Genomic DNA, 25,012 nt, shown 5'->3' with positions numbered 1-25,012 from the left:
CGGCAGACTGTTTTGAACAGAAAATTACAGACAAGGCGTCTCCAGTTGTTAAATCCTCCAAGTGGGCTGCCTTATAAGTTCTGTCGTTTGCAAGCCTCCCGCGATTTGATAAAAAAAACTAGTATCATCGTAAAATATTTGAATTTAGAACTCGAAAACAAAAGAATGACTTAAGATCGGCCGAATCGTGTCAGTACAGCGGCAGCGTCGGTTTAAAGTTGACAAGTCAGTTGTGAAAATGGAAATTTCGAAGGATAATATATGTGCGATATTGTATAACAACTTCAAATGAGGTTTAACGCGTCTTCAGTGCTTTGAAGAGTTGACTACTGGTGTTAATAATGAAGCACCATGCCTCCGCACTGTGGAACGTTAGTATTTAGAATTTCAACGTGGTTGCTCTAGTTTTAGTGATCGCATCGCATCGCATTAGCATCGTGAAGGTCGACCAAAAACAGTCGTAACTCTGATGCTGCTGATTGATGCTGTACGGCAACTGATCGTCGAAGATCGCCATGCGACATACCGTGAGATAGAAGCTTCATTGGGCATTTCAGGGACCAGTGTCAAAATATTTTGCATGACCACTTATGCGTAAAAAAATGATCTCACGCTGGATACCACATTTACTTAGTGAAGACCAAATAACGGCTCGCGTTAGATCGTGTCGCAAAACTCTACGAAAATTCGACCGAGGAAACTCTAAACACGTTTACGACATTATCAGTGATGACGAGTCTTGGATATAGGCCTACGATCCGGATTCTAAACAGCAGTCGACTGTTTGGGTGTTCCAAGATGAGCCAAAACCACTGACATAAATATACTACGTATTTTTATCAAATCGCGCTTGTAGCATAATATACTTTTTGAATATAAGAAAAACGCTGCAAAAAATTACGAGATAAAGAGTAATATATCATTATTGTGTATATATTCTGCAAACACTAAGGTAGGTAATCATTAGTACCTACGTGTTACATCTGCGAAATGTAATCTATGCTCCAAAGTAAATGGCATACCACCGCGAGTGTATAAAGTGACGTTTCAAAATAATCTAAATGAGCTTAAAACAAGTTTTTTCGCAGTGGATATATATATTACCTCTATAATCAGCGATTGATAATAAACATAGATGTCGAACTAGCTCTGAAAAATGACCCCACACACATTGTGCCGAAGCGGGCGGGGCGTCAATTTTGTGCCGCGGAGCTATTTAGTTCGCAAATGGCGGCCCGTTGTGACAGTCATAGTAAGAAGTATTCAAATTATATCTTTAACGAAAGAATTATGCCTTATTGTGCGGATAAATGATGTGCTAGTCGTTCCAACCAACACTGGAAAAAATATGGGATTACTTTTCACGTATAGTTTAGCTAGAATCATATTAATTTGATTTCTCTTGATCACAACCGGCTTTATATGGGGATGATGTTATGCATTTTAAACAACCATTGATATTAAGAAACTTTCATTTTTAATTTGTTCGGGTTGTTATTTTAATAATTTAAATTTGTGATAGTAAATACGAGTCGCCATTGTAGGTGGAGGTTTTTTATGTGTACTTTCTTACTAAGTCCCGGTATCTGGCTGCAATTTATAACTTTTCGTTAAGTTCGCGGACGGCTGGACCGATTTGGCTAATTTTGGTATTGGAATATTTCTAGGTCCAGGGAAGGTTAGAACGGTGAAAAATTATGGAAAGAATACGAGGAAAATAGTAAAAACAATAATGCTATTTTTCTCAAACTTTTAATGAAATGTTGACATGACTTACTTCAAATTAGGTCCGGAAATACTACATATCAGGTGCGATGAGTGAAGATGATATGTAAAGGAATTGCATACAGCCTTACACACCTAGGCCTGTAAGGCAACCTTCTTTTGTTTTTAAACGTCAAATTATGGCATTCAACCAAAAAAACCTATAAGCAAAATTCTGACATTAAGTTTTTTTTTATTTTTTTGTCTTTTTCGTGTTTTTTTTTTCTTTTTTGTGTTTGTTAAATATTGTTTCAGGGTTACAAAGGGGAACAAAAATTTCATTATTTTTGCGCTACGACGTACGGTTTACGAGATACAGCCCCATAAAGTTTTTTTTTCAGTCATGCAGAAATCTTTATAGGGCTGTATCTCCTAAACCGTGCGTCGTAGCGTAAAAATAATCAAATTTTCGTTCCCTGTTCAACAACCCGAAAGTAATAATAACAATCATCATCATCATCATCCTATTTTTTTTAATTATTTCATTGCAAGTTTGAGAAATCTCGGCGAGAAACGGGGGGGTTGCCGGCCGCATATCCCTATTCGACCTCGCTACGCTCTGCCGTCTATATCTACTTGGCCTGCAACCCTTCGTTTCCCGTCCTCTATAGTAATGTACTATTCCCATACAAACTGTTCCTATGACGACGTGTTCAATACGAATTTCTGCATGTTTGCTCTGATCAAGATGAAAATCGATATCTGAGGATCCTAGAGGTCCTTTACAATGAATACGAGGTCAAAATTAAACCAACGCCCGCCATCTTGGATTTCTGCATTTTGGCTCTGATCGAGATGAAAATCGATATCTAAGGATCCCAGTGACCCTTCATTATGATTCTGAACCAAATTTGGCAAAAACGCCCGACATCTTAAATTTCTCCGTGTTTGCTTTTATATGATGAATGATGATCATGATAAGAGCAAAAATGGCGATATTCAAGATATCGGGTGTTTCATTCAAAATGGAGGGTGCTTTTACCAAATATGACTTTAGAATCATAATGAAGGGCCGCTCGGGTCCTCAGATATGGATTTTCACCTTGATCGGATGAAAAATTCTAAAATTCAACTCGCGGCATTTTTTTTTATTTTGATCTTAAATTCGTAAATAAAAGGCCTCTCGGATCCTCAGATATCGGTTTTCATCTTGATCAGAGTAAAATCCAAAATTCCAATTTACATTCATTTACATCTGACATATTTCTGTGCCACCTAACTAAACGTCGCAGGTGCCCTATAAGATGAACGACACAATGTATTAATTGGTTCGAAGGCTTAATTGCCTTTAAACACGTGCAATAAACGAACAAATAAGAAGCCTTTAAAATAAAATAATAAATTATCATAAAAAAATATTGCATTTAAAACTAGTCTAAATATTTTGCATGAAACAGTCTACCTAGAGCTGCGCTACAGCCAATCACAGCGCCTCATTTTATTATAGACCAATCGTAGTTCTTCTATGTTTTTTTCGTTCGCTGATTATAATATAATGGCCCTCGTATCTTATTATGCCGACATATTGACCAAGGCTCAATTTTCAAACCGTTATAACGAATTAAGGCCAGTCCAGACGTAATGGTGGTGGGGATGGAGATCGGTTTAATGGAAAACCCAATGAATAAAAAATAAATAAACCTTTTGATACAATGTTTTTGTTATCAAGCGTGTTTTATTTTAATTAAAATACACAGAAAATACAGGTCATCTGATCGATTTACGTTATTTAGTCTCTCATTTAAAATACATATTAATAGTTTAATTTTTATTACCTATATGAATAAACAACAACTGTTGTGTAAATAATACAGTTACATAATTACTTTAGTGCTTTGTAAGTCACCACGTCTTAAGGAAAACATAATTAAGCAACATTTACATAACATTCATAGCGTGACTAGTGTCTTAAGAAGCTAACATTGACTTGTAGTGATCTTTAATATAATATTTATTATGCGCCCACATTTTTCTACAAATTAGGTACTAATTTAATCATCTAAGTTTTCTAAATAATGCAAATCGGTTACGGTTATTTTTGGTTATTTATTTATGACTTAAATTCTATGAATTGAACTTCTAATGACTACATTCCATCTGACTCCTACTTTCCGACATGTATCCCTTCCGATAACCGACCATCTTGAGCTTCTCGGAATCTCGCTGACTTCGAAACTCAACTTCGGCCCGCACATCGAGTCGAAAGCACAGTTAGCAGCAAAAAACCGGACAAGAGCATGTCGGGCCACGCTCAGTGTAGGGTTCCGTAGTTAACTCTTCCGTCACAATAAGCTAAACTGGAGCTTAAAGTATAGTAAATTGTTAACCAAGGGATGAAACGGTACCTTTCACCTGAGTTAAACAAATAGGCAAATTTGCATAATCAGTACCTAATTAAAATAAGTCTTTTTACTATGAAGGGAAAACTTTTTGCGATAACTCAAAAACAGCTAAACTGATCATGTCCGCTATAGTTTTCATTTAATGTCTTTCTTAAGCTCTACTTCCGCGATTTTTTTCATATTTTTTGGACCTATGGTTCAAAAGTTAGAGGGGGGGGGGACACATTATTTTTTTCTTTCGGAGCGATTATCTCCAAATATATTTACTTTATCAAAAAATGTTTCTTGAAAACCCCTATTAGTTTTGAAAGACCTTTCCAACGATACCCCACACTCTAGGGTTGAAGCGAAAAAAAAATTTCACCCCCACTTTACGTGTAGGGGAGGTACCCTAAAAAAATTAAATTTTTACATTTTATTGTACGACTTTCTCGGCTTTATTGATTTATATACCCATGCCAAATTTCAGCTTTCTAGCACTAACGACCACGGAGCAAAGCCTCGGACAGACAGACAGACAGACAGACAGACAGACAGACAGACAGACAGACAGACAGACAGACGGACATGGCGAAACTATAAGGGTTCCGTTTTATGCCATTTGGCTACGGAACCCTAAAAAGATGGGCCACCTCAACAAGGTGAGGCAGTATTTTACACCTAGGCAGCTGCTCGACCTTTACCAAGCACGAGTCCGATCGTGTGTGGAATACTGTTCACATCTGTGGGATGGTTCAGCCAAATACCAGCTTGAGGCGCTCGAGTCAGTCGAGAGGAGGGCCAAGAGAATTATTAATGACGACGATCTGACGAATGCTCGACTTCAAAGTCTGGAGCTTCGTCGCAAGGTTGCCAGCCTAACGATCTTTTATAGGATACATTTCGGAGAGTGTGCTGAGGAATTGCACAACCTTATTCCTCCGTCCCAATTTCACCATAGGACTACCAGACAATCGGCACTTCGGCATCGCTTCATGGTAGGTATTCCAAAAATACGCACGAAGCGTTTCGCTTCAACATTCCTTATGCGAACTGCCAAGGAGTGGAATGCCCTGCCCGAGTCTGTTTCCGTATGAGTACAATCTGAATCTCTTCAAGGCTAGAGGAAATAGGTATCTCATAGGTAAGCGTGTTCCACCGTAATATTTTGGCTGTGACGCCTTAGACTATAATTTTTGTCATTCGTGTACTTTAATAACGAAATATACCAAATTTACTTCCGTAAAGAAATCCGTGTCGAAAATAACCGTAACCGATTATCGGTTTTTTTTTTCGGGCATAACCGTAACCGAAACGGGTTATGAAGTTTGGCCAGTTATTGCATTCCCTATTTTTTAACCATAAAAATACAAGTTATATTATTTTTCTCAAATATGCTCGGAAATGTTCCTTATTGTAGCAAAAATAGTACGGGAAGTATCTTCATTATGGTCAAACTCAAATTATTGTCGTGTTTTAGCGGACAGAAAGTTATTACTGTAATGATTTTTATTTTTTTACAAACATGTATCCACTAAGAAAAGCACGTAGCCAAGATGCCAATCGTTAACGCTCCGTAGCAAACGAAACCCAACTGTCACTGTCTACGACGCTACGACGCGGTAACGTTGGGCGTGTTGGCTACGGGCAGACCTGTAAGATAAAGCCATTTCCAAACATCCACTTGAGTAAGCTCTTGGCAGTATTTAACCTTAGGTTGTCTTTAATAACAACTTTAACCTTTATTGTCTAAACAAGATTCAAACTTACAGATTCTAATGTTCTTTGGTAATTTGAACTACTATAGTTTGTGTCATCCACAATGACGCGCAGATTTGTCAAATCTAACCTTTAATAACATGACAATACGAGTCACGGCGCGCGTCGTTGTGAATGACACGACACGATCAATACTCGTTTAACTACTGCGCTAATGCCTGTGAATTGAATATGACCAGTTATGCCATAAAGCGCTCGGTTGTTTTATGCAGAAATCGCAACGTTAGATAGCGTCCCGAAAACACCTCATTGTTTTTTGCAGCGAGCGCGTATGTTAAACGCCATTACTTTTTCCGACAAGCGCATTAATTTTTCCGACGTTAAATAGTTATTTGTGTCCCAAGGGAGGAAAAGTCGCCTCGCCTTCAGCTCGGGTGACAATTTTACACACGGCACGCAATGTCCTACGATAATTAAGGCTTGCAATCCGAGAATTCCGGGATTTCGGACCAATTTTCCGATAGGTATTACAATTCCGGAATTGAGACCACTGAATATCGAAATTTCCGGAATCGGATTTTATTACGTTTACTACTGAAAATCGATAAGACATAAAGACACTACACTATGCTGGTGTTTAAGGTGTCGCTGACAAAAGTCTGAATTCTAGCAGCATGCATTAACAGGTCGCATTAACCATTTTTTTTACTTTTGATATTTACTTGCTAGACTTCGTTTTATTAGCATTAGAATTAATGTAAGCGATATTGACATGTATTTTTATTGAATAACGGTTTGAAAAATAAGTCAGTATGTAACAATTATAAATGATACCTATACGATCATTTTATATTGCTTTGCTTTCATAAGTAAAAGTTACTTATTTTCAAAAAGCGTTTTTCAATAAAAAGACCGTCAAGATTAGATTGTTTACCTTTTTTCTAGTGCTAAAACGAAGTATAAAGTAAATCCGATACAGCATACATTCATTTATACTTGCCCAGAATCGTACTTATGCGAAACTTTAAATAAATAAATTCATTCTTACACAAATTGACTAAATCCCACGGAAAGCTCAATAAAGCTTGGGTTGAGGGTACTTAGACAACAATATATATAATATATAAATATTTGTAAATACTTAAATACATAGAGAACGCCTTAACCAGGATTTGAACATTTTGATCCCGGGACCATCGGCTTCATAAGCAGAGTCACTACCCACTAAGCTAGACAGGTTGTCAAAATAAATAAATAAATATTATATGACATTCTTACACAGATTAACTAAGTCCCACGGTAAGCTTAAGATGCTTGTGATGTGCTTAACTTTTGAATTCAAATCTATAAATTTTGGATATTTCATTCACAATTCAGAAATAAGTTTCGATAATGAAAATTTTCGGTTTCTGTAGCAACACATATTATATTCTGAATTAGGAACTAGTAAGTAAAAAACCAAACATGAAAAGTGTAACGTTATAGTATGTTTTGCATTAAGTTTATGAGCCATTACAGTTATTATTTTAAGCTTCATAAAAAGCAATCAGGGTTTTTTTTCTCATACGGTGGTAATGAACCGCTAATAAAATAATTTTAATCATTTAGCCCATTTAGTTTAATCTTAATAAGGATTGCGTTTTGGGCACTAGTCTACAATGCACAATGGTAATAGGTATAGATAAATACTTTAATACATAAAACACAACCTTACTTCAGGAACAAATAATCGTTATAAACACAATAAATACCCTTACCGAGATCGGAACCCCAGGACCTTTATCTTCGTAAACAGAGCCACTACCTACTAGGCTACACTGCCGTTATATTTAGACATTATATAAATTTAGGCATCAAATGGTTTGCATCCGCAGTTTCCCCAAATAAATACACCGTATCATTGAAGTAGATAAAAGTGACCATAGTAATAATGTGCTAAAATAAGAGGGGCAAAGGCGGCACTAGTCAATTTATTGATATTTCTCGATTAATAATACTTCAAATAAATTTCCATTGAAAGAATACTTTCTTTGATAGACGTACAGGTACAGTATCAGTATTTCACATTTTTTGTTGTTTTTTTTACTAATAAAAATATGGTGAACCTCAATTCCGGTAGCAGTTCCGTAATTCCGGAATTGGGACCTAATATCGAAAATCAGTTCCGGAATTGGAAACCGTCCGATATTGCAAGCCCTACTACGATTCCTCCCGTGGTGCGCATATTATTTTTCTGCTCGACGGAGGCGGAAAGCGGCAACTTCGTTTAGCGCAGCGGGAGCAAAGTTGACGCTTTCCGCACGGAGGGCAGAAAACAACATTACTTACCAAGTAGGTCACAAAGTCTTATTACCAGAATTTTCACGGAATAAAATGAAATAGGCAGCGATTTTTAATTTGTTCATGTATACAGTTGTAAAGCTTGTTGTTCTGGTTTTGCAGAATTCCTTCGGAAAAATGGCGTAGTAAAAACACGTCAAAAGTACGCGCCCTATTCATGTCGTTTTTAATGCTATTGATTTTGGAGTGCACTATCTCGGTATTTTTAAATTTTAGAAAAAAGATTTTTAAGTAAAACCTGTTTATTTTGACATATTCTGTAAGATACAATCATAAAAAAGTTGTGTCAATTTGACATCACACCGACGAATTTTTTTTCTAAGTCCTGGGTACCCTTTGCTACACCCGAACCGTACAATTGTCTAAATCTATAAGTTTTCGTGCGAAACTTAAAAATATACAATGTTTTGAGGGGAATATCTTAGGTATAAACTGGTAAAAAAAATGGTGGTCACAATTTTGCGGTAATATATTAGAGGCCTTATTAAAACCGACAATTGAACCTTCTGGCAAAGTTGCAAGATTGCATTGGCCACACTTTTGTAAAGTATACGAGGGTGGATTGAAAAATTCGCGGCCTGGCCAATAAAAAAAAAAAATATTTCTTTTTTCTGCCGCCATTTTGAACTGTCATTATTCAACTGTCTTCCCGCGAAATTTCAATTGGCGACTATATTTAAAAGCAATTTTACGGCATATTTAAAGTTACGTGTCGGTAGATATCGTGAAAATGGAGAAATTAGAGCAGCGTGCTGTGATTAAATACCTACATAAAAAAGGATTGACACCGAAGCAAATTTATGATGATATGCAAAGTACATTCGGGCAATCCCGTCCATCATATACGATGGTGAAAAAATGGGCAGCTGAATTCAAGCGTGGACGAGATAGTATCGCAGATGACCCTCGTCCCGGGAGGCCAACAACGGTGACTAACACGGACAATGTGGCAATTATATGCGAAATGATAATGAAAGACCGGCGATTAAAGGTGCGGGAAATAGCTGACATTGTAGGCATCTCTTATGAAAGAACTCAAAATATTATAGTCAACCAATTAGGTTTTTCCAAGGTGTCGGCGAGATGGGTCCTTTCAGTGGAACAAAAAAATCGCTCGCCGTACTAATTCATGTGAATGTCTAGACCTGTATGAAGCCGATATTCAAGACTTTTTGAACAGATTTGTAACTATGGATGAGACGTGGGTCCACCACTATACACCAGAGACCAAACAGCAATCGAAGCAGTGGGTTCGTCCTGGATCTCCGCCTCCCAAAAAAGCCAAAGCAATTTTGTCAGCCAATAAAGTCATGGCATCTGTTTTCTGGGATGCAAAGGGAATAATAATGGTTGACTATCTCCAGAGAGGTAAAACTATAAATTCCGACTATTATTGCGAATTATTACGCAGATTACGCGAGGCTCTGAAGATAAAAAGACCTGGAATGTTGACAAAGAAAGTTATCTTCCACCAGGACAATGCACGGTGTTCACACGTCACTAAAATCGATGGCGGAGATTGCCAAATGTGGGTTTGAATTATTGCCCCACCCACCCTATTCACCCGATTTAGCACCATCGGACTTTCATCTGTTCCCCAATTAAAAAAAAACATGGGTGGTATGAAATTTTCAAGCAACGCCGAGGTCCAAGCTGAGGTGGATGCCTATTTTGAAGGTCTCGAGGAAAGCTTCTTCAAAAGTGGTGTAATGGCTCTGGAATCCAGATGGAACAAGTGCATTCAACTCGACGGGGACTATGTAGAAAAATAAAAATACATTAAAAAACCTCTGTTTTGTTTTTAATATTCAGGCCGCGAATTTTTCAATCCACCCTCGTAATTTTCATAAATTGACAGCGTATTTACGTTTTCAGGCAAACTGGAGCTTTCCGAGGATTCCCATAAATTCTCCATCTGAATTTTACATTATTATATCATGTTTTGATCATTACAAAATAAGCTATCAAACTGTGCTTAAACTTTATTTTATATGTATTTAATCAGTTGAAAACCTAGTAACAGAACTTAGTGACCGACTAGGTAGGGCAACTTTGTTTTATACGTACAACGTTGCGTCTGTAATGCTATTTAGGGTTTCTCCACACCGATCGACGCGGAATCGGCAAAAGCCGTTAGGAAAAAGCTTTATATCTACATAATAAGAGCGAAAGAGACGTCAACGCGTCGCGTCATAAGGCGTCGGCTGAGCCAAGCCGAGCCACGTCTTTTTCGCTTTAGGTCTACATAATAAGAGCGAAAAAAAAAAGACGTCGCTCGGCTCGGCTCGACGTCTTTTTCGCTCTTCGTTGTTATTTTGTGCGTCTTTGTGTGCAGTTCATGTCAGTAGGTATTAGTTAATTATTGATAAACTTCATTATGACCAAATTAAAAAAACGTCTACGAAACAAGAGCGAAAAAGACATCGTGACGTCGCATCGTAAGACGTCGTCCGAGACGAGCAGAGTCGAGCAACGTCATTTTCGCTCTTATTACATAGACACAAAGCTTTTCCGGATTCCGCATAGATAGATTTGGGGAGACCCTAACCGCTTGCTTCGAACGGACGCGTTTCACGCAATCAACAAGGATGCTCCTTACATACTATTTAAATATTACTAAAATATTTTATGTGCGTTTGACATATTGCGTCTCACGCTGCGGCTACCGCTGCGTTCACCGCGTAAAACAATGTTTGGTAATTAGATAAAATGATTATCAACTGATGGAACAACAAATGGAAAACAAACTTCTTTTTAACTCTGCCAAGCGCTGGGACCCGAGCCCATAAGTCGTGTCTTGTCTTTGATACTCATCTCACATTTAACGAGCACCTGTCATCACTTGCTGCGAACTGCTATCGAAGACTAAGGCTTTCAAATTACCAACTGTAATAATGTAGTCTTATAAATGTATAATAATACTGTAAATGTACTTAACTTTCATGGCGCATTAGTTACAAACTGTAATGTCATGTAAACTTGTTTTCAATAAATAAATAATAATAATAAAAAAATCAAACGCGTCGCGGTAAACGCAGCGTTTATCGCATAAAACAACCGCTCGTTTAAGATATCTCGATTTAAGTACTGCAAATGTACAGTATCTACCTACTTAACACGAGCACATATATACCTAACCTCTTTGTTGGTAGGTAACTAAAAATAGGTAATAAAAGGGTTTGACCTCTTATTGGTTGAAATATGTAAAAGCGTGCTAAAATTTTGCAGAATAATACTACTGCGTACCTAGCTAGTAAAAGTAACCTACGATAGTTAAAAACAAATATTCTAAGAAGACATGTGATGACTCATTTGGAATGTAATCAATTATTTAATTTAATAAATGGTGATTATTAATGCTTAAGTTATATTACCCACGCGTCATTTAACGGTTATAGTAGTTAATGTGACTGCTACATAATAAAAGGCATCAAAATACACGAGTGTGGGTTTAAGAAACGAACGAAGTGAGTTTCTTAGAAAGATCACACGAGTGTTTTAATGCCTAATTATGTACAGTTACATACACTATTTTATCTACACACATATTATAAACTTTCTATGAAATATTCACTAACCCCAAATTACAGCCTCCGTTGGGGCATAGCGGAACTCGCGGATATATGGTGGCGTCACCGAAATATTTTTATCGCTTATTTTACACGAAACTTTTGCTATAGTTACCTTAAAAACAATAAAACATATTCATTTTATACTTAAAACTAATTAAAATATAAACTGTACGTAAAATGGCGGTAAATTAAAACTGTTTTCAGGCATGTAGTTTTTTTTATTTTATTCAGAGACAAACTAGAGTGGACCTATTTCCGTATCATTCGATACAAACTAACATGCGACATAGTCAAAATTGTATGCAAATGACATTTCATTTCGAACAAAAAGGCACGTCGACTGATATTAGAATAGAGGTCAAATCGAATTGCTTTTTTTTTCAGAGATGTTCCAAATTTGAATGCATAACCAAATCGATTTTGATGTAGTTATGAAGCTATAGGGAGCGTGCATGAACTGTAGGAGGCAGCACAGGAGCCGTCAGATTTTTGGCGCGAGGCGTAAATGTGATGTTTTTTGGTCCGATGTAGCCCACAAGATGGCAGAACCTACTATGCACAAGAAAACACGTGACGTGTACATGTGCATGTTTATGGTTCCGATTCAGGCCACAAGATGGCAGACCCTCCAACGCGCACGGTCCCTATAACTTATCACAGATAAGAAATTTGTTGTAACAAAACAGTTTATCGTAATGTTGGCCATAATTTACGGATTTTGAAGGCATCATAGAGGGTTTATGTTTATCAGTGTGTAGATAATAGTAGTTTATGTGTCTGCTACATAATGAAAGGCATAAAAATACGAGTGAGGCATAAAAAGCGAGTGTTTAACGCCTAATAATTACGTATAGAGGGGATTTTTAACCGATAGATATTTAAGGAAAAAATACTGCACGAGGAGATTAAAGGTTAGACTCGTCAGACCTGTTTATACCGTATTTGACGTGAAACTTTATCATTTCGGTTTCGTTCCAAAAACCGTTATTATTAAATATCCTATTAAGTTAATAGCCCCTGCTAGTCCTGCGGCACCGCACGACGAACGAACGAATGACGAACTTTATCTTTAACGAGAGCCTATTTTTGCAACCTCTTACTCTCTTGCAACTGGCTACATGATATCTACGTATGTGATCATCGTGGTACCTATTCAACCAAGGAACATTTATTGATTAAGTTTGTTTTTGGCTTTAATTAATACACTTTCGTTTTCTCACCAAAAAACATTAAATTAATTTATTATAGTAGTTAATGTGACTACTACATAATGAAAGGCATTAAAATACGAGTAAGGCATAAAAGGCGAGTGTTTAACGCCTAATAATTATGTATAGTTACAAACACTGCTTTATCTACAGACATAATTGTGACCGCGGCCGCCAAAACGTCCCACTTTGTCGCTTGCCATAAAGGCGAGATTAGCTTGTGTCTTTATACAAATAACCTGACAAGGCGTCCTTATGGCAAGCGTGAAAAAATTGGGACATTTTGCCGGCCGCAGTCACATATTATAAGCTCTCTATAATATATTCGGGAACTGCATGTTACTGCCGGCGTTGGGGTATCGTTGCTCTCTCGCGGAGCCAGCGGATATGAAGTGGCGTCTCCGAAATATCTTTATACCTATATCTTACTTCATACGAAATAAAATAAAGTAATTTTAAACTAACTTACAAACGAATTAAAAGATAAACTGAAGGTCAATTGGCAGTACCAAAATGAAAACATTTTCACGCATGTCACACATCCGCAGTTATTTTTAATTCAGAGACAAACTAGAGTCGAGGCCATCTGCCATATCGTTCTATATTAAATAACATGCGAGATTTGTCAAAATGACGGCTACCGTTTTTGTGCTCACCAGTTGGCGCCACAGTAGATGTAGGTCCAGAAGAACAGATCTCAAAATTCTGCTATGTTTAGTTTTAACAAATCAATACGTTATATACGTATACTCACACATTTTAACGTCTAAATTTGCCGTTTTTTCAACCTTATTAAATTTGCATATAATTTTCATTTGCACTTTTTTATAACCACCAACATTTAATGAACTATATCAAATGTTTACCATGATTAATCAAAGATGGAAAAATATTTACAATTATGAATAAGGAGTTTGCAGCCCCCAAAAATTCTATGCATTTTTAAAGCCCTCCCTCTAGCTAGATAACGCCCCTGGCAGCGAAATTTAACGCGATAGCGGCAGCCCTCATTCTTTGCAATTGACACTTAATTTCGAATAAAACATCAGCTCACTGATTTAAACTTTCACGATTTTTACACAATATTAAATTATAGAAACGTGGCTTTTTTTAGCAGAAAAGTGCGGGAACACAAATAAAAAAAGATTGCAATTTCAATGCAGGGGACGAGGATTTGCGGATCTCATCCAAATGAAATCCAGTCATTAGTATATGTAAGCGGAAACGAATATCGACAGTCGCCAAATCGAATATCGTTAGTGTTGTTTGTCGACAGAGTAACATCCCTAGTGCGCAAAACGTTCAAGTTAATAAACAAGACCAAGTGCGGGTAGTTCAAAACAAAAAAGCGGCTAGTAGATATTGATGTCAACTTTACCCAGTCTTCTCCGAAACGGGGACAACGCCGTCCTCGAAACGTCGGAGATAAATTTAAAACTCAATACGCGTTTAAGTCTATAATTTAATAATAAAACGTAATCTCGACTGTTATTACTATTAGAATAGAGGTCAAATCAAATTACTTTGTTTTTCGGAGATGTTCTAAATTTGAATGTAATTAAAATATCGGTTATCGATACTGTACTTTAAACTTTAAGATGCTACCACAGGTACAGGTTTTTTAATATAGGCCGCTTATCGTTTCTGAATATATTATAGGGAGGTTATGATATGGATGTAGATATGACATATATTTCAGTTTATCTTCATGGCAATTATTAACAATTTGACGCGTGCGATTATATTTTACACCATTAACAAGTAATTAAAGCAAGAAATATTACTTTGCTAATCCGCGAGAAAATAACGTGTTCGTCAATCAGTGCTAACCCGTTATACTTACTTGCGTATTTTTACTGGACTTCCAGTCAGTTGTCGGGTGTCAGACCGTCAACATTTCCAGCATCTCCTGAGGATGCCTCGTAGAGAAGCGAAACACGTGTCGAGTTTTGTACTTTTGGTGGTGGGTTGTTATATTTATTTGCGTATTAATTTTGCGGTGGGAGAGTGGGAACATTAATTGCATGTAAAAATACGCAAGTAAGTATAACGGGTTAGCACTGATTGACTAACACGTTATTTTCTCGCGGATTAGCAAAGTAATATTTCTTGCTTTAATTAGCATGGATTTTCGCAAAGTAACGCCTGATTCTATTAATTACCATTAACAAGACTAAGTCTTTATTTGATCACAAGTACCCTACCTACATGCTCCTGAGACGTTTCAAGCCTACAGCCTTATTGAGCGTGGCTTTACTTTTCTGATTAACTGATCACCGCCATAGAGGACTACAAACCGTCGCCAGCAAGCGGTCTAGTGTGCAGCCCATGAACAATATGCAGTAAATACTGGTGTGATATGAGACCAAGGCTACTTTTAAGCTTCGTCCTAAACAATTTAAAGCATTTGGCTTCAAAACGGCAATGTTAGGTATTAATGATAACAAGCCGACTTCGTACCGACATTGCTTGAAACAGTTTGAGTCTATAAGCGAAATCGCTTTCTCTATTTACACTGGACACTAATACTAAAACACAGACTTTTTCTCAGAGACCACGCCGAATATTTAAAAAATATTATTTAGTTTATAACGAATAGTTTACCTCTCATAATTTACCAAGTTCACACAGTAACTATTATCCACGCAATAATGCAGGAATACCTTTTCTGTTAGCAGCTGCTCTCTTATAAAATGATTTATTCAATGCATCATCCGATATCTTCACGCGAAAACAATATTACGATGGTGTGTAGTCGTTCAAGTGTACAAGTTTTCTGAAAAGAAAAACACTTATGTTAGAAACAGAACTACCACAAAAGCTTTATTAAATTAATCAATATTTAAGTATTAGTAGGCACCTGCAGTAATCGGGAGGTAGTGTTAAGGTTTTGTACCACAATGTAATACTTAGTAAAACACTCCATGTTCTGAGAGGTCCAAATATAAAAGCCAGACTTCCATATTCTAGCCAAAAGAAGTATGCCAACAACAACTGAACTGAGAGCAGCATAATGAACGGTAGATTCTGAATCAATCTTTTTAAGCCTCTAGAAGATGAACTATAAAGTCGATTCTGTAATGTGTGCGATAACACAAATATAAGAGGGATTTGTATAAAAAGTAGTTGTACGCCTCCATACATATAAGTGAAAGGTTCAGGCAAAAATGTTCCTTTTATTAATATTCCCCAGGCGAAAACCACGCCTACGTGTCCATCGATGAGCTCGCCGACCGCCCAGGGTCCGAGTGGCACGTAAACTGCATACAGAACAATGGGATAGTATATTTTGTCAATTTTACTCAAGAGCCATAGGCTTCTCAGCACATATCGGGTCAATCTTCTTCGACATCTCGGAGGTTGCTTTTGCCACCGTAAATACACTAGCGGTAAAACGTTCATTAAAAGAAGAGTTCCAAATATTGCCTGGAACTGAAACAAAAGAGTTCATTGTAGTTTTGTATTTGAAAATGTTTATTCATTCGTTTTTCATGCCTTTATATACAAGGTGTAAAATAGTTGGAATCCTTTTAACGGCAATATCGGCGTTATCGAAGTTACCGTATTCTTATTAAGATAAGTAGTTTTTTTTTGGATGTTAGTTTGGCCTATTTGGACGGTCTGCCCCATATAATTTTTTTCCATGTATTTTTTTGGATTTTTATTTTCCTAATCAGCATATGATACCAATTATGCCCTTAGCACATTCAGTGCCAGCGTGAGCTACGCAGTACGAGCGTAGCGAAAACACGGGAAAACTAGTATCCGCTACATGAACAGCACCTACAAATAGATAATCCGCCTAGCTCCCTGGCAGTGAATATGTTAAATAGATACTCACTTTTATGTTACACCTTGTAGATATAGACTGTTCTGATTACTGTTTTAATTTCTTTGTCACACAAAAATTGAGAATGTTAATCGCCTCTTTTAAAATTATAATTTATGGTTATACTTACCACTACTCGTGCATCAAGCATAAGAAGTATTCTCGCCATTATGTCAAAATTCAATGTTGAACCATCCATAGAAAATGGATGTTCAACAAATGCCTGTTTTCCCAAATCATCACTGACTGTTACATAGAGATAATTAATATCTCGTAAAAACAAGTGTGGCAGCCATAAACAGACATAAAGAGGTCCTTCTGAGTGTTTACAATTCATCCAGCTAATTTTATCAAATGATATTTGAACAGTATCAATATCGACATCACTAAATGCAAGGATCCTTATATGGGTTGAATCTGGCAGCAATTGCAAGGGTTCTCTTCCAGGCAAAGTATATTTTGCATTTTTTGGGTTTGTGACCAACACAAGAGGCCATGTGTTATGTTTCTGATCTACAAATGAAAATATACCATGATCAATGGCTGCAAGGCGATACATTCTGTTGTCTTTCCAATCTCCTAATTCAATTTCCATGTATCCTTTTCTATGCCTTGTGTACATTTTAGGAACACGGCCAGCCATAGTATGCAGATGTCCACACACATATACTTGAGAGCCTTCGCTATCACCAATCAGTGTCCTCAGATCCAGCTTCTCTGTCCCTGTGTCAAGTGATAGAATGCATGATGTAGGATAGTGCCCAAACCAAACAATATGATCAGCTTTTGCATTTGCCTCTGCTTGTAATTTCTTTATTTGTTTTTGTTCTTGGCTGTCAAGAATACCAACAAAGTTGAATGGTCTCCTCAAACCAGGCTCTGGGCATGCATCTATGCCAATAAATGCAACTCTTACACCATTCTTCTCTTCAAAATGCACATATGATTTAGGATATGTTTTTCCCTGAACAGAAAAGTTTCTGAAGAAATTTTCTTGTGAGTTTAATGTTCTAATGTTAAAATTATCTGTAAAATTAAAACAATTTTGCTTATTAGACAATACAATACAATACAAATCCTCTTTATTGCACAACCTGTGAAAAAATGTATATGGAAACACATATAATACATGAAGATAGAGGTAAACAACAGGCGGCCTTATCGCTACAGAGTGATCTCTTCCAGGCAACCGTAATACAAAAGTGATATTTAGAATAAGAAAAAGTTAAATACAATAAACAGCAAATTGAAATTCACATTTAAAAAAAATGTGGAAAGAAAATAAATCAATAATATGACAAGATGTAAATATTCATACCATGATTGCCTCTTATGTCTAACCAAACAGTTTCTTCTGTGACTCTGGATTCCTTAATAATATTGTGGTAATAGACCCATTCTGTCTTCACCTGGGAGCTGCCCAGGTTATCCTTGGCTTTAGCATCAGTCAAGTCCCCAGTTGCTAGTACAATTGCTGGTTTTATTTTTTTCACAGTACTATCACAAAATTGCTGAAACTGTGATATTCTCCCTGGATCCCTAAATATGCTTAAATGGATGTCAGAAATCTAAAACAAATTGAGAACAAATAAATATCAAAGCAAATAAGAATAACAATTAATCTCATATATACCAATAAAGTTACAACATTAGAAATTAACAAGCCGAAGAGCCAAACACAATACGAGTCACAAGATTTTGCAGTCTACAAGAGCCGCAAAAGCTGTTTCGAGTGGCCTAAGAATACTTGTGTTAAACTTTCAGGTGCCTCGAAGAGCCATAATTGTACCTTCAAAGAGCCATAGGCAGCTTGAGAGCCAAGTTTTAAAGTTCTCCCCTTTTTAGTAAGTTCTTAGAGCACAAATCCATAGAGCTAGACAGTGTTGGTCCGTGTTTCCTTTACTATATGACTCTAATCACATAGTCTGAATGTTTTCATGCTTCCTTTAAAACATGTATTGAGTACTTAATTTGATGTTTTGAAATTGTACTATTCTGTAGCTAAACATGGATTATCGAACCTTCGTATTGATTTATAGTCTAATAAAGACTCTGCTCGAATCGAGATCATAAAACTAAAGTACTTGGAGTTACTTGACGTCTCTTATATCATGTTTAGGTATCACCCATGAACTTACTTGCATAAACCAAATTAAATTTTCCTTTGCGTCTGTTATGCGTCCGTATTTATCAGCCAAGTATTTGGTGAAATTTTCGCCTTCTCTCTGGTTTTCAGAGTAACTGTGATTCGTCGCAATACTGTTAAGCAAATTCGTCACAAATATTGAAAGTAATAACAACACGCACAGAAGAGATATAGCAGTTTTGGAGAAAGGCATTTTCAACTTTGTTCTAATTAATCCACCATTGGAATAATCTTAATGACTATTATAATTTATAATATAAATTTGCATCATCAAGATACGAAATGAACCGAACACCGCAAATTTGTTTGTCAATTGATCTCAGTATCAGATTGACATTGACAATAGCAGTGACATCAATTTACGTTTATGAAGTAAGCTAAGTAGTATGGGTTATTATTGACAAAAAGAGGTCGAACCTTACTTTTCTTGAATAAAGCATGAAACTTGGCACTGTTATTTCTTTATATCAAAGTAAGTTGATTTAGATCGGGAGCCCTCTGGAGCCTGAGAGGCCCTCCTGTTAAAGTACCGCTCCGCCCGGCTTCATTCTAAAAATTCTAACAACTCCTGTGTAGCTAATAGGTCATATTATTATTTGGTCTCAATTTCGTAGAAATCAAGAACGTTAAATTCATTTCCTGTATAAAAACGGCATTGTTTAAAAATATATAAAAAAATCACAAAAAAAGACAATATTTATTCTTTGATTTTTGTAAATATTAAACTACCTACTAAGTTTTGAACTTTTTAATGCAGATTAAAAAAATCAACATATCTTACGTTTACTAAAAGGGCGCCGACCTCCCGCGACTCGGAGTCAGACCATTAAAAAAGCGGCCAAGTGCGAGTCGGACTCGCCCATGAAGGGTTCCGTACCATTTATAAAGTATAAAAAAAAAACTACTTACTAGATCTCGTTCAAACCAATGTTCGTTGGAAGTTTGCATAGTAATTTACATCAAATATTTTTTTTAGTTTTATCATTCTCTTATTTTAGAAGTTACAGGGGGGTGAGTGGGGGGGGGGACGACACACATTGTACCACTTTGGAAGTGTCTCTCGCGCAAACTATTCAGTTTAGAAAAAAATGATATTAGAGTCCTCAATATCATTTTTGAAGACCTATCCATAGATACCCCAGACGTATGGGTTTGATGAAAAAATAATTTTTGAGTTTCAGTTCTAAGTATGGGGAAACCCCCCGATTTATTGTTTTTTTTCTATTTATGTGTGAAAATCTTCATAGAATACATCTATTTACCAAGTTTGAACAGTATAGCTCTTATAGTTTCAGAAAAAAGTGGCTGTGACATAAACGGACAGACAGGCGGACATGACGAATCTATAAGGGTTCCGTTTTTTGCCATTTGGCTACGGAACCCTAAAAAGGACCTGAAATTGGTGGAGGTAGATACGGAGACAACACAAAACCGTACATTTGTGGCGAAAACGTACAAGGAGGGATATCGATGCCGATGTTGGTAAAAATATATTCACCGGCGAGAGGAATTATAGATTTTTTTTGGCAATTTAGTGTGTAATTTTATTTTTTGTGTGAAAAAAAATCATGGGACATTTAAGAGAAAATTTGGAGTATTTTTGATATTTCCCCGACATCTATAAAATTTCTACCGCTTTATGCTTGAAAAGTTGAATGTCCAATTCGTCCTTTATTTTTTATATGTATTTATTGAACGCTACTGCAAATGGTTTCAATATTATTAACCAATTAAAACTATGGTTTTTTGCTCCAGTCATGGGATGTACGGCGCGATTAATTTTCAAATTAACAAATATCAATGAAAAATTAAACTTAAGCAGATCTTTGGCACTTGTTTATAGTAAACAGCAAATGATTAACCCCGAGTTAACCCGAATTATTTGTTAACCTGTTGCTACCGGTGGGAACTTATAATTTGCTCTTTGGTATTTATATATATAACTATTGTGCAATTTATAGCTGTTGGTTCTCCGAACAATAAATAAATAAATAAAATGTGGCCAACGATTAAAAACTGATGATAAATACTTGTTTCACAGGATTTGTCTATACCATCCCGTTACTGGTGCCTGTTCCATTATAGGGGTGTTTACTATAGCAGTTTAATTTAATATTTACAATAAATCATAATCAAAAAAACATGGTTGATGAATTTGATTTTTGTGTTTTTTTTTAACAAAATGCCGTTCTTTATACTGGAAATAAAATCTGTTATTGGTTTATCTGAAATTAATACCAAACATGACCTTATTAGCTACAAAGGCATTATTAGAATTTTTATAATGAAGCCGAGCGGAGTGGTACTTTAACCCCCCCTCTCGGGCCCTAGAGGCGGGACTCCCCAGGGCTCCCGTTCTAAAATAGGCTTACTTTGATATAAGGAACGATTGTGCCAAGTTTCATGCTTTATTCGAGAAAATTAAGGTTCTACACTAAACACCTATACTAGCTATGGGCGCAAGTAGATCAAAATGTCAAATACATTGTATTTTTGGGGGTTACAAGCTTTTTTACAGTTATTTTTCACTCCTTATGAGCCAGGAACAGATTTCCATGACTAATCGCCTCCCGCGCGAAAATTCGTATAGTGGTTGATGGCTATGTATGATGAACCCTCGGGGACGTCAGCTGACGTAGGTGGGTTGAGGAATAGCAGCCACGGACACACGTAAAAAAATTAGTCATCGTCTGTCGTTCGATACTTTGTCATCGATAGTTCAGGTGCGATTGTTACTTTTAAAAAATCGTCAGACGGTTGTATTGCGGTGGTAAGAACGTCAGCTGGTCGCATGAACATGTAAAAAGTAGTAGTATTAATTTGACTTGACCGTTATTCGAAGCTTATTAATTGAGAGAGGCACATCGTTTCCCGCCATTGTATTGCTATCTCTTTCTAACTTATGGCTATATTTCACTCTTTTTTCCCCCACCGTTAGTGGACCACCACCTGGCAGTGGGGATGAGTTTTACTTAAACGAAATCCCAGAATGGCTCGTCATTGGCGTCTCGTTTCCCGCCGCGATAGGTCGTGTTAACAAAAAGTACGACTTTGGTTAAATCCGTTATTTAAAATTATAGCTAATATCTAAGTTTATAGTTCCGTGTTCATTACCTGCGAGTATCTAGTAAAAGGTTACCCACTTGTGAAAACTTATTCACGTAAGTAATCTTCGAGTAGCTATTTATTTTGTTTCTATTCCATTGCACAAAGACTTTCGAATCTACCCCTCAAATTTGTTAAAAATGTATAATTATTTAAACGGTTTTTGCCGTTCGATTCTTATTGTTGTTTTGTATTGTAGAATTATGGAAGAATGTATCTATTGAGTCAAGCAGTAGTGATAGTGGCTGCTCTAACTAGAGGAACTCCTCAGACTCTTCAAGGTCAGATTCGAAACGCAAGTGCCGTTATCGCAGCAAGAAGATGGGGGGCAGACAAAAGTCCCGTCGCAGGCTCCATACATTAACTAAACAAGTAAACGAGCTGCGAGCACTTGTTAATCCTGATAACTATTACACTTGTGACGATGATTGTGATGCATATTCCGTAGTTTCGGACAATGTCAGTCGAGAACTTTATAGCGAAGCGGAACCTCAGCCAGGCCCATCCAAACCTTTTGTTTTGGGCCTCGGAACCAAATTAAAGATCCAACAATTCTTGAAGCTACAGAACAGCAAATAAAACTTTTGTGTGAGGTGCAACGCTTCGATAGTAAGGGCTAGAATGACATTCACTATTCCGAAACTCAGAAAATCTATAGTAGGATTAGTAGGTGTCCGGACTCTCCGGGTTAAACTGATTTGGAGGTTAACGAACAGTGTGACACATATCCTAATTTGGTGCATTCTGACAAAGCGTATGGCACCCTTAAGTTTTGTTTGATAAAACAAGAAGAAGCCCTGCACGCTGCAGTGGCAGAAATACTTGATTATACTAAGTCAGGTGGAGAGTTTTCGTACGAAAGCTTTCGTGACAAGGTTAGTAGCGTCCTTTTGGGCGGCGACCTTTTCAAAGTATCCGAAGACATGTTACAACTGGTTTGTGGACACAGAGCCGAGGTGATAAAATGAGACCAAATAGAATCACGAAGCATATCAAGGAGCCTTTGCTTAAGGTGGCTATACGCAAGATACCACCATCTAGTTCGTCGCTTTTCAACACCGAAGCATTCACCGCTAAGATTGAGCGCTATGGTGGAGACCGTAAGTGTTTCTGGCCTCTCAAAAAGACCACTGTTTCGCAAGCAGATGAGTTTGAGGCCACTACAGGCGCTCCCTCGCAGGGAGCAGTGCCTCATAAAGTGCCCTCGCAGGGCTACTGCAATCATCCATATGCAAGCACCACTTTTACGTGTAAGGCTTATGCTTGCCAAGAAAATGCTGCCGCGCAGCCATATCTTCCCCAGAGGGGTAATTACAATCATAACTATCCTTCGCAAGGATGTAACAGTGCATTTAAGAAAGGGTCCAGTGGATCCTTTCGGGGACGTCGGTCGAGACAATACCAGCAAAGGCCCCAACATCAGCCCAGAATCGCTCGAAAACAAAGAGCTTCCCCCGCGGGGTACAGGTACAATAAGAGAGGTAAATATTGACATGAGGTTCAGGGCAGGCCAGCCGGCACAGTTTTACAACATATGGGAGAACATGAACGCACCGGATCACGTGTTACGGATGTTAAAGGGGTATCGCATACCCTTCCTACAGAAGCCACCTCTGGTTTACCCAAACTGTTGCGGCAACAACCTCAAATGCCCGCAGTCAGACGAGATGACGCAGATCATCAATCAAATGAAGGAACAGGGTGTGCTAGAGGTAGTGGATCCGTCTCCCAGTTTCATATCAACGATGTTTATAGTGCCCAAAACCGACGGCTCGCCCCGGCCTATTTTCAATTTGAAGGCTTTAAACCGGTATGTAATGACCGAAATGGATTGATAAACGTGCACCGCGTGCCAAATTTTCATTCAGCCGAAAGACTGGTTATGCAAGGTAGACTTGTCCCAGGCGTACTTCTATCTGCCGATAAGCCCACCACACAGGCGATTTCTACGCCTTATCTACGGCCAAGAGCTCATGCAGATGACCTGCTTACCGTTCGGGCTCAGCACTGCGCCGAAAACCTTTGCGACCTTACCAATTGGATAGCGCAGGTTCTAAGGGACATGAATATAAGGATAATAGTATACCTCGACGATTTCCTTATTGCTCACCAAGACAAGAATATACTTGCCAGGCATATCAAGGTCATAAAGAAATTAGAAACACTAGAAATTAGAAAAATCTCAATTGACTCCCCAATAAGCACTGGTAGGTATACTTAGGCGTCTGGTGGGATGCCTGGGGAAACCAGAAACGACTTCCAGAGGGAAAGATCCCTATTTTGTTAGGCAAAATTCAACAGATGCTTTCCGCTGCGAAAACCAACCGGAAAAATTTAGAGAGGTTAGTGGGGCTTCTAAACTTCGCAAGCTTTACGGTTCCGAAGGGGACCCTACTAAACCTTCTCAACTCCTTGCCACGATTTTCAAGTCAGACTTATGCCATTCCTGACCGGGTAAAGGAGGACTGGATGTGCTGGTGGTTGCATCATTGTCTCACGCCTTCGCCAATCCACCTGCCCCCATCATCGCACTTCTTAACAACAGATGCGTCAGACCTGGCCTGGGGTGCCCAATTAGATGATCTAGCTCTGACTGGATTTTGGACAAAATCGGAGCAAATGCTGCATTCCAATCAGAAAGAGATGCTTGCTGTTCAAAGGGTATTAGAAGGTCACTGTTAGTACCTGAACAACTCTACAGTACTTGTCCAATGCGACAACAAAACTGTGTTAGCTTACTTACGCAATCAGGGTGGAACAAAATCGAATCCACTCCTGGAATTAACATTCCAGATATTTTGCATCTTAGAGCAATACCGCATCCATCTGAACTTAGTTCACATTCCGGGAAAATACAACAGCCACGCAGATCACCTGTCGCGGCTTCGTCAAGCCCCGGAGTGGCATCTGCTTCCGGGGGCCTTAGAGAAAGTATTTTCAAAATGGGGTGTTCCCCAGATCGATTTGTTTGCGTCTCACATGGCGCATGTAGTGTCAAACTACGCCTT

The 25,012-nt window shown here is 37.7% G+C and overlaps 1 protein-coding gene across 3 annotated transcripts in view; it reads right to left on the bottom strand.

Moving 5' to 3' along the window:
- The window catches only part of LOC133534667 (transmembrane protein 62-like), a 44,526-nt gene extending 25,127 nt beyond the window's left edge, over positions 1-19,399 (bottom strand). Inside the window, exons 1-5 of one of the 3 annotated variants that reach the window (XR_009802073.1) lie at positions 18,892-19,399; positions 18,072-18,321; positions 16,884-17,779; positions 15,785-16,356; positions 15,588-15,700 (exon numbers count right to left, since the gene is read on the bottom strand). Coding sequence is in view for 2 of the 3 variants with exons in the window: in XM_061873881.1 (XP_061729865.1) it covers positions 15,664-15,700; positions 15,785-16,356; positions 16,884-17,779; positions 18,072-18,321; positions 18,892-19,092 (1,956 nt within the window). In the remaining variant the exon portion in view is untranslated. Of the gene's footprint in view, positions 1-6,361; positions 15,701-15,784; positions 16,357-16,883; positions 17,780-18,071; positions 18,322-18,891 lie in introns of those variants that run through there. The other 2 variants (XM_061873881.1, XM_061873882.1) reach the window with 2 other exon arrangements.
- Positions 19,400-25,012: the final 5,613 nt, after the last annotated feature.

The sequence above is a fragment of the Cydia pomonella genome, chromosome 2, assembly GCF_033807575.1.
Source record: "Cydia pomonella isolate Wapato2018A chromosome 2, ilCydPomo1, whole genome shotgun sequence".
Taxonomy (NCBI): Eukaryota; Metazoa; Arthropoda; class Insecta; order Lepidoptera; family Tortricidae; genus Cydia; species Cydia pomonella.
Note: the sequence above shows the minus strand (reverse complement) of the source record. Positions and strands in the feature narration are given on the sequence as shown.